The following is an 11,566-nucleotide window of genomic DNA, read 5'->3' as shown; positions in this document are numbered from 1 at the left end:
TAAAAGAAAAAATTCCGTCGAAGACAGATGCGGCAACTGTAGCCTTGTAGACGAGTAGCTTCGTAGTCAAGTACTCATGCAGACTTGTAGTCCTGTATCCTCGCAGTCACGTAAATTTGTGTACTAGAATCTTCGTAGCTCTGTAGGTTTGCAAGCCATGTATAACTCGTAACCAGCTAGATCATTTTAGACTCGTAGCCATGTGGTCTCATAGCCTCTTAGACTCGAAGAATTCTAGCCAAAAGACTTTTGGAACCAAAAGACTGTTGGTGTCAATGACTGATGGAGCCAATGAATATTGGAGTCAATGAATATTGGAGTCAATGCATATTGGAGCCAATGAATATTGGAGCCAATGAATATTGGAGCCAATGAATATTGCAGCCAATGAATATTGCAGCCAATGAATATTGCAGCCAATGAATATTGCAGCCAATGAATATTGCAGCCAATGACTATTGGAGCCAATGACTATTGGAGCCAATGACTATAGGAGCCAAAATACTGTTGGAGCATTTGGAGCAATTGGAGCCAATTGATATTGGAGCCAATTGATATTGGAGCCAATTGATATTGGAACCAATGGATATTGGAGCCAATGGATATTGGAGCCAATGAATATTGGAGCCAATGAATATTGGAGCCAATGAATATTGTAGCCAATGAATATTGGAGCCAATGAATATTGGAGCCAATGAATATTGGAGCCAATGAATATTTGAGCCAATGAATATTCGAGCCAATGAATATTGGAGCCAATGAATATTGGAGCCAATGAATATTGGAGCTAATGAATATTGGAGCCAATGAATAAGTGGCCAAAGACTATTGGAGCCAATGAATAAGTAACCAAAGACTATTGGAGCCAATGACTATAGGAGTCAAAAGACTGTAGGAGCCAAAAGACTGATGGAGCCTTTTGGAGCCTGTTGGAGCTTTTGGAGCAATAGGAGCCAACTGATATTGGAGCTTATGAATATTGGAGCCGATGAATATTGGAGTCAATGAATATTGCAGCGAGCGAATTAATGTAACCAATGAATATTGGAGCATTTGGAGCAATTGGAGCTAATTGATATTGGAGCCCATGAATTTTGGCCTCATAAATATTGGAGCCAATGAATATTGGAGCTAATGAATATTGGAGCTAATGAATATTGGGACCAATGAATATTGTGGCCAATGACTATTGGAGCCAATGAATATAGGAGCCAAAAGTATGATGGAGCCTTTTGGAGCCTGTTGGAGCATTTTGAGCAATTTGAGCAAATTGATATTGGAGCCCATGAATATTGGAGCCGATGAATATTGGAGCCGATGAATATTGGAGCCAATGAATATTGGAGCGAGCGAATTAATGGAACCAATGAATATTGGAGTCAATGACAAATGTGCTGTCTTTTCGATGATGGTGCTGCCTTTTCGTTATCGGTGCTTCCAAATGAGCCACCTTTTCGTTGGCGGTGCTTCCAAATGTGCTGCCTTTTGTTTGCGGTGCTGCCTTTACGTTGTCGGTGCTTCCTAATGAGCTGCCTTTTCGTTGGCGGTGCTGCATTTTCGTTGTCGGTGCTTCCAAATGTGCTGCCTTTTCGTTGGCGGTTCTGCCTTTTTGTTGTCGGCGCTTCCAAATGTGCTGCCTTTTTGTTGTCGGCGCTTCCAAATGTGCTGCCTTTTCGTTGGCGGTGCTGCCTTTTCTTTGACGGTCCTTCCTTATTGTTGATTGCGCGTAGTACAAAATGTAGTGATTGAATATTTACTAGTTTAAAACCTCTTGTTGTTACTAAAATATTTTTCCAGGTCACTTGGTCCTTTAGTATGTATAAAAATGTCACGATGGATTAATTGAATATAATTAGCTAACGACGAAGGTTATGCGGTCCTGAAATGACTAGCCTATACGTCTGATAATGACATGACTCGGTCTCATGGACTGAAGACAATTGATCTATATGTGTGGCTTTGTACATGAACGGCTTATAGGTTATTCAGATTATTGAAATACTTGTCTTTCATTATAGTCTAATCGGCACTGTATTAATTCGTTGGTAAGGTATATTTACTTGAGTTGTTTTTCGTAGAGTGAATGATTAATAAACTCCGCGAAAGGTGATGGAAAACAGATACTAAAATTTATTTAATAATTAGTTACAACTGTCAATGGTCAAGAATCGAACCGTGGACAGGAATCCATCCATTCAATTTGTAAATTAATAATTGATATTTTCGGAGACATTTGGAATTCATCCCAGATTTCTAGCTAAATAATTACATGATTTTAAGATGGAGGCCAAATTTCAAGATGGCGGGCACCTCAGTAATAAAAAATTATTACGGCACTGTAGCAGGTTAGAATAAAACTAGCATGATGGTAAGACGAGTACACACAAGATGGTGTCCTCCAGCAGACGGAAAGATGATGGTGGTAATGACCACTAGCATTTGGTAGCTCCTGATGGCATGTACTGAACATAAAATGACGGATCCATGATGGACGTCAAGATCAAAGTCAAAGATCAAGGTAATTGTCAAATTTCAAGGTCAAAGTTCAAGGTCAAGGTTCAAAGTCGAGATAAAAGTTCAAGGTCAATGTTCAAGGTCAATGTTCAAGGTCAATATTCAAGGTCAATGACAAAGTTCAATGCGAACAGACGAGGTTAAAGGTATGGTGAACAGAAATATATATTAACATGTCGCCAGATTACTTTAGCAGACGAAAACAAGATGACGGTCTCCAGCGGACGAAGACAATATGGCGGACATGACGTCATACCAGCTGACGATATATACCTTGATATTGGTGGTAGGTCATTCTGAAGGTAGCTTCTGTGGAGGAAGGATCTGATGTTTTTATTTTTATTTTTTGCCCTCACCGGTTTCGAATCAAGGATGGGAACGATATAATCAATCAGAATTCTATTAAGTTATTTTTTAATAAATTTAGGACTTTTTCCCGATTTTTTAACATAAAAACTATGGATTTCCAAGATGGCGTCTAAATTTCAAGATGGCGACCATAACAGTAATTGCAACATTAATAGAATCCAATATGACGGTCGTAACATAAAGTGTAACGATGACATAGTACTCAACCAAGATGGCGGGTGTAACAAATATGTAACATTTATATAATCCAAGATGGCGACCGTAACGATAAGTGCAAATGTGGTTTTTAATATTTTTATTATTTAATTCGATTTAATAATTTTTTTTAATAATTTTTAAAATTTATCCCGATTTTCTAACATAAAAATTACAGATTTTCAAGGTGGCGTGCGCAACGGAAATTGCAACGGTGAAGTCATAATACAAGATGGCGGTCATGGTATTCTTATTCCTAGAAATGGCTTAACGGAAGCTGAATTTTTTATAAATTTTAAAAATTTTTTCATTAAAATTGGATAATAAATAAAGATTTTCAAGATGGCTGACGTAACGAAAATTGCAACAGTGACGACATAATCCTAAAAGAGGCTTATCGGAGGCTGTACACATGGATGCTTAAGCCTATATCAGGAATTTCGTGGTTTTTAAGGAAAAACGATTTTTGTGGTTTTTTGAAATCCTTATTTTCCCTCGAAACGGGAATTTTTCCCTCGAAAACGGGAAATTTTGAGTCATTTTGAATAATTTTTGAGGAATTGTGAGTCAAAAATGGCCGCCGTGACATCACAATTCAAGATGGCAGACATCAGCTCCGGCTCCACATCCTGCATCCTGCACCCTTTTACATACTACTATGGTATCTTATCATTCCGCTTATAACTCCCTTTTGCTGTGAACTACCACGACACAGCTTCTTTTAAAGTTCGTTAATTCATTTTATCTCTGTGAAAATAGAATAGTTATTTATTCCGAACATGGCTACAAGACTAATGGCTACAAAGATACATCAAACACATAGAAAATAACTCTTTGTATAAAAAGACAAACTCGGCAAATTTAATGCTTATTATAGAGCCAAAATATTCCTGAAAGATGATGTATTTTATGCTACTACAAGACCAAGGGGTTTTGGACCCTTAAATATTCAGTCCTCAATAATGTAGACTTGACTACAAACATCCAACGAAAAGGAATCATATTAGGACAAACATTTAACTCGGTAGGATAAGATCAATCGGCTATATTCGCTAAAATACGAAAGGATACTATAGAATCCATTTCAATCTGGCTACAATAGCTTCATCTGTATATGGCTCCATCTGGATACAATGCCTCCATCTACATTTGTCTCCAATTGATTTCAGTTACTATGTTGATCGAACTCGTCTCAATTGCTCAAAATGCTTTATTATTACTACGTATCAATTTTGATAGTGATTGATTATCATTTTTTACTTTTTTAAGTTAGAATTTGTATTACAAGAATTCAGTTTTAGTTATAAATTAGATCACACGAAATAAAACAATCTTTTTTCATCCAAAATATAACTAATTTTTTCACTTTTATACACATGCAGACAAAACAAGTCACTATTATATGTGGCACACAATTCTTATGTCACGATATATAGTCTATGTTTGTTTGGTATTGGATAAATTGCCATAATTATTTGCAAAGCAAGTAGAAGTCTTAACTTGTGAACCAATATGTTATTATCTTTTCATGTTGTGTAATCAATCTCTTCAGCTCCTGTCATCTTCCTTACATTTTTATTACTATTACTTTTAAGATATTTGCTTTGTTTGATAGTACTGCGCATTGTTAGTTAATAATCACTTCAGAACCACTCCATGTTCCTGATAGCATTTTTTGAGCGCCTACGTTGTTTTATTCCCATGTTATCAAGATAACATTCAAACGATATCTTGAGATAAAAAGACAATCATTGACAGGCAAATAAATATGTCTCACTAACACTTGCACTGTTAAAATATGTACATTTAAGTACTGGTGTCAGATGTAAGTATTTTTATATGTAGTGCTAAAAGTTAAAGACTTAACAGAAATGTTTTTATATGTCGCCAGTATTAGTTTTAACTATATTATTTTTAGGTTATTTTGTTTTTTTATCACATTAAATCAAATAATATTTCTGTTGCAAAGTCAAATCCATAGAAAAATTATTTTTTTAAGATTGTTGCATAATGACTTCACACAGAATTTCCATGAAACATCAAATCTCAAAAAAAAATATTTGGCTATTAACAATGGTTGCAACTAAAATATTATTTTGAAGCCACATAAATTAATGCCATAAAATCATGTTTCAATTGTGGTTAAATTCCAAGCTTCAAAGTATCAGAATTTTGAGTTTTGTGAAACAAATTATTATTTTGAAAAAGTTTTTTTATGTTACTTAAAAAATTCTGTTTCCCACAAGGTTAGAGATTTTTGTACCTACATATTTGGTTGAGTGATGGGTCAAAACCATTCTCATATTTGAAACCCATATTCGGTTATTTAAAAATTGCCTCGAATCCGAATCTGGAAATCAAAAGTGAGGAACAAAATTATATATGAGTAAAAAACTGTAAGATAAGTTCAAGAAAAAATCAAACAATTTAATATTAATTTTTAATATAAAATAAGAATATTTACATATTTATGATAAATACATATTTTTCCGCTAGTTGCAGAAACAAAAATTTCTTAGAAAGCTTCCGTACAGATATATAATGTAGTCATTGTAAACTATGCAGTTGCAAATGCTTGAATTTTTCTTCCTCAATAATTTTCTAGAAATATTTTTTCTAGAATGTAAAAAATATGAATGTTAAAGGTTTGATGATATTTGAAGATCTGATTGGGCCATAACCTAATTTAAAAACTAAATATTTTTCAAAAATACAGCCATACGCGAATATCCTTTTAAATATCATATAACAGAGTGTCATCGAACAGAACTAGTTTCTGAATAACTGAACAATATTAAATGAAACGTAGAGTTGTGACTTACAACTTGGTACTGAAGGGAAAAACATATTCTTACGTATTGTTTTTAACGATTCAATTTTTTTGTAGTAATGTGCATAATGGTTAAAAAATTAAAATAAATATCAGGGTTCCCAAAGACAGAGAGTATCACGAAAAAAAGGAAGGCTCAGTGAATTAAAAGAAGTTACAAAAAACTGGAAAACCTGGAAAATTAAAATAGCTTCTCTTTAAAACAATATCAATAATTTGTCAAAGTATGTAGTATCTTATTGTCTTAAAATGGGTGTAAATTGAACATAAATTTATGTGCTGTTAATAATTCTACCTGCTTTTTTTTACTAAAATTAATTCCAAGTAAGGGATACAAACCACTGTATTAATTTGAAGGCTGTAGAATTGTCTTATAAATATTCAATAATAAATCGTTTAATGGTTTTGCAAACAAATTTGCTTTCCTGTTTAGTTTTCTTTATCAAACTGGCAGAGTTGGTAACGTAGTGTAAATGGAAATGATAACAGTGTAAACTATGTATTGATGTATGGCGTAGACAAACATATTTAGTCAATTTTGCATGTTATGTGCGGTGTATGTTGGCTGAAAAGTATTTTCATAATAGTATGTATTGTAATATAAATCTGTTATCTTGCCAAATAGACAAATTATGTAGGAAAAATATAGTTTGTTGGGACAAAAAAAACTGAAGGAAATTTACTGAACAAGAGTCTCGGAACTCTGAAATACTAAAATGTAAAAAGAAGTCACCTGCAGTGTGATTGATTAGTACATAATATCATTTATAAACAACTAGTCATAGTCATGTGCGTAATGGTAACTTATACGATGAAAAATTGAACGGTACATAAAAAATATTTTTTATTATCTTGCTATATATTTAGATATTTTGAATGGGTTGAACATTTAAATGACAAAAATGTTATTAGACACAGATTTTAATGAAAAAATAAAAATTAATAACTCCAAGATTCTGTAAGGTATTGAAAGTTGGGAATTAATATTAATGTTTTACATATGTGTAACTATTAATAAAATAATTATTTTTCAACAGGTTACCAGAGAACGGTCATCTACTAGCGATACTGCAAGCAAAGTATATTGGATAGAGTTCAAAAACCATTCATCTTATATCTTTATACAAAGGTACTAACTATAACCAAAATGCAGAAAATTTCAGCTAGCATTTTCCAAATCTTCACGATTTTGACCTTAATTCAAGCTGGAAGTGCAAAAGATCTTCGCAATGTCACAGAACCCAAAACTCCACAAACTTGCGTGTCACTGAAAGCAACCGGAGGGGATGACACCGACCTTATCCAGAAAGCTCTGAACTCTTGCACCACGGGCAAAGCTGTCGCACTGTCGTCTGGTATATTTAACTCCGGTCCCATCACTATACCATCTGGAGCCAGTCTTCTGGTGGACAGTGGCGCCGCACTGAAGGCTATCCCAGACCCTAAGTTATATGACCAAGGAGCGAAAACATGCGGCACTCTGGACCACTACGGCGTCGGCTGCAAGGCCTTCATCACAATGCTCCGAGCCAAAGGCAGTGGAATCTATGGCAAAGGAGTGATTGATGGTCAAGGTGGCCAGAAAATGACTGGGACAAACACGACGTGGTGGAAGCTCACCCATGACGCTAGGGTTACCGGAAAACACCAGAACAACCCTAGACTGATACAAATCAACAACTCTGTAGACATCACTGTGTACCAGATCACGTTAAAGAACTCTCCTTTTTACCACCTTACCAGCAGCGAGACAAATGGATTCACAGTATGGGGCATCACCATTGACTCGGCTAATGCCACTAGCAACAATGATGGCATCGACCCAACGGGATCACAGAATGTCACTATAGCCTACTGCAACATAAGCACAATTGACGACAACATAGCTATATCAGCACTGATCGCACCATCACGACACATTTCACTTTACAAAAACCATTTCAATCATGGTAACGGAGTTGCGATAGGCAGTCCAACCAACTACGGAATCAGCGATGTGACCTTTTCTGCGCTCACGCTGAATCACCTCACCTACGGGCTGTACATCAAGAGCGACACCTTGAACGGCGGGCTGGTAACAAACATCACCTACGACAACATCTGCATCGAGAATGTTCGGTACCCCATCTGCCTCGACACGCACTACTACAATAAGACTGGCAGCAGGATACCGGAGTTCCGGAACATCAGCTACAACAATGTGGCGGTCCACACAAAAGGAACCTTTATATTTGACGGCCTCAGCGAAGCGCACCCTGTTGAAGTAAAGCTAAGTAACGTGAATGTACAGAAAGGTTCAGAATTGTTTATAAGTCATGCTAAGATTAATGGAAAATGGAACAACGATTTAAGAAACAAATACTGTGGACAATACGGCAATAAATAGCTGATTTTTTTTTGTTTCATAATACATTCTTTCAAGGTAAAATCATATGAGAGAAAGCAAAAGTGTTTCGAAACTATTATCTCAGATATTTTGTATATTTGGAGAGTACTGTATAAACTTAATGCTATTTTATTCTCATGCTTGTTATTTGATCTTTAGATATATACGCATAAAAAGCTAATTTTAATTCACAAACTGGCAAATCCATATTAATGAAAAGAATACAATGTTAATGTTAAATATAAGAGCTAGTTTTATTTAAGGCAATTTTTCTGTGGAATACAGATCAGAAACAATGCTATAATAGTGTTTGAGATTCGCTAACATTAAAATAATAATAATAAAAATAATTAATCAATGTGTTTTTTTCCTTAAGCATATTATTAGCTTAGATGAAATTCATAAAAAAAAATACCATGCACGTAAGATTACGTGACTCCCCCAAAAATTAAAATAGCCTTTAAGTGACAATTTAAAGGCATTTTTTTTAAAAGAAAATACCAATAATTATTAAGTTATGAAATTGTAAGTTAAAATTTTTCTAAGTGTAACTAACCACAAACTTTATTGAAAAAAAAAATTACAAACTGTCACGTAAGGACATTTATTGTCACAGAAGGAAAATCCAACCCATTTAGTCAACAATACTGTTTTCTGTTCTCTATTTTTTCTATCACATATATTTCCTCCATTTTCATTACTGAAAGCTGGAGATTGAATACTAAATCTAAGAAATTACTTTTAATGAAGCAAATCGGTTAAATGTGGTAAGTTTATTTCATTGTCATTCACATTGCACTGAAATGAAGTGGTACTCGTGTTGTTACTTATAGTTGGGCGCCACTTTTCTTCTGTACTGTTGGTACGGACTTATAATGTTGTGCTGTGATCGTGTTAAGATCACTAGTTGATACCATACAGAAGAGTGATACAGCTGACATAAAATAATAGTAAATACCAATAAAAACTGAGATTGGTTGAGAATACCATAAAGTATGTTACTGGTGTGAAAATTTGATAATAATATATATATACTGCAGTAATAAGATCTTGATGGTTTGGGGAACAGAATACAAAACACCTTTAATAAAACTATAACACTACAACTACACATACATATACACTTACAATAACTTAAGAACTAATACATAAACAAGAATACAGACGTTGATGTAGGTTGCTTTAGATTTACCAAAATTAAAATAAAAGAAATATGACTGTTGTTTATTATTATTAAGGCAGACCTGGTGATGTGTAACTGGATAGAATAAACAGGATGTACGGTGAGATAGATTAGTCCAAAAGTTCTTTTAATGTTCGAAATGAAAATATATCCAGAAAAATATTAACTGAGTTTTAAAAATATATGTTAATTTAACTTTATGCAGTTGTATCACAATCAATAGTTCAAATTTACCACGGCTAGTTAGTTCAGGGTTCACGATGATTACTTTAAAATCAGACCTCTGGTATATTATTCCAGCTTATAAAGTTCTCGAAATGTTAATTAAACTGCTCAGGCTGATTAATTACAGTTATTTTCAGTTTATAACACAGCTAGTGATGCAAAACAAAAGAAAGTTTTCAACGAAGTTACTAAACTTGAATAATGGAATTATTAAGAGAAGCTTGGATGTAATACCGATGGCTTAGGCTTCAATTAAAATCTCGAAATAATTAAATGCAACATGGTCACTTTTCGCCACATTTACTCACGTCACGCCTTTGCAGAATGTAGATTTCAGTGCACACGATATTTCCACAAACTGTAGTAAATATTTTACATAATATTGAAAATACTACACGGCAGCGTCGGGCTAAGCCTTACGAAGCATACGCCTAAGACATTTATTTTTTCACTTATTCTACTACTTCCTCCCTGTTTAGCAAAAGCCTTATTGTTAAATCAAAATCTGAGTGCTGATTGGCTGCTGTAAGACCATATCCGGCGGCCTTCGTACACATACTAAGCAGCAAGATACAGGTAAGTAACAATAATTAATAAAATTACAAATAATGACAATTAAATAACAAAATCAATTAGCTGGAGATGCTGTTATAGAACAAAATAACATAAAATAATTTAAAATAAATTCAGATCAGGATATTTTGCAACAATGTATGAGTAAATACAGAAATTGCTATTGTTGAGGTATATAAATAAGAGTTCAGATTGTTCGAGGCTTAATCTCGTAGAAAACATTTAACAATATAATATTTGATCTTACATAAAAATAATCGTAGTTTAACATCTCTAAAGTAGGCCCTAGACTATCAAGCGGCTGGATCAAATGCTTGAGGCACCGATTGATGGGCGCCTCAAGCGTACTTCAATCAACACTTCAATCTTTTGATCAAAATTCGCAGTCGAAGCTGAGAAGTGGAGGAGTGTGGAGCGTATAATGGTGTCAAATGTAGATTTGGGCTTCCTGGCCTTAACATTGGTTGGTGTGAAGGGGAGAAACCACAACAAGAAAAAAAGACGGTGGTCTAAGGACTGGTATAAAATGAGGAACCGCTTCATTCATCAACATCTCCTTAACTTTCCGAGTGGTTCGGAACCAGAGGATTATAGAAACTTTCTACGCATGGACCAAGAAAGTTTCGATAATCTACTCTATTAAGTCCACCAAGACATCGAGAAGAAGGACACGATAATGCGTGAGGCGATTCCTGAAAGTCAGAGATTGTCTGTCACGTTGAGGTACCTAGCATCTGGCATGGATTTAGAAGACCTGAAATTCACGTGTGCCATTGCTCCGCAGACTCTGGAACTCATCAGAATGGAAACTTGCTCTGCAATTATCAAGGCATTGAAGGAAAACATCCAGGTAAGAAATTATTGCCCAAGTATATCTCTTTATATTTTAAGATAGGAAAAAATTTACAAATAATTACACTTTACAAATAATACAGATATCGCACAGGTAATGTACATTATTGCTGAACTGAAAATATTAGGGCACAAGTTCACATTGAGGTAAATGAGGAGAAGAACGTAGCAGCATTATCTTCATCAGACGTTTCGTGGTGTTGCTCTGGGTATGAAGGGCTTTCACTTGGATGCGACATGTACAGCGTCTGCCCTGGGTTGGAGTACCTTTGCCAACTATTCATTGAAGAAGATGACGATAAAGGTGGCGAGGGTGACCAACGAGGAGGGTGGGTATGAAAACGCACTCCTTCCCTTGTCAAGTTGCCCATTTCTGCTTCAAAAAGTGTGTCATTTATGATTTTTTCGGCGAAGCGTCGTTGGTGTGGAGTTAACCTTT

General features: G+C 34.9%; 1 protein-coding gene across 1 annotated transcript; it reads left to right on the top strand.

The window, feature by feature from the left end:
* Positions 1 to 4,853: 4,853 nt before the first annotated feature.
* Positions 4,854 to 8,645, top strand: LOC134527724 (endo-polygalacturonase-like). The gene is made up of 2 exons (XM_063360641.1): positions 4,854 to 4,903; positions 6,946 to 8,645. The coding sequence occupies exon 2, from the start codon at positions 7,056 to 7,058 to the stop codon at positions 8,292 to 8,294; it is 1,239 nt and encodes a 412-aa protein (XP_063216711.1). The 5' UTR covers positions 4,854 to 4,903; positions 6,946 to 7,055; the 3' UTR covers positions 8,295 to 8,645.
* Positions 8,646 to 11,566: the final 2,921 nt, after the last annotated feature.

Source organism: Bacillus rossius, chromosome 1, assembly GCF_032445375.1.
Source record: "Bacillus rossius redtenbacheri isolate Brsri chromosome 1, Brsri_v3, whole genome shotgun sequence".
Lineage (NCBI taxonomy): Eukaryota > Metazoa > Arthropoda > Insecta > Phasmatodea > Bacillidae > Bacillus > Bacillus rossius.
Note: the sequence above shows the minus strand (reverse complement) of the source record. Positions and strands in the feature narration are given on the sequence as shown.

Coding starts and splice junctions, on each gene's coding strand:
- LOC134527724 (XM_063360641.1), top strand. CDS start 7,056: ATGCAGAAAATTTCAGCTAGCATTTTCCAAATCTTCACGATTTTGACC.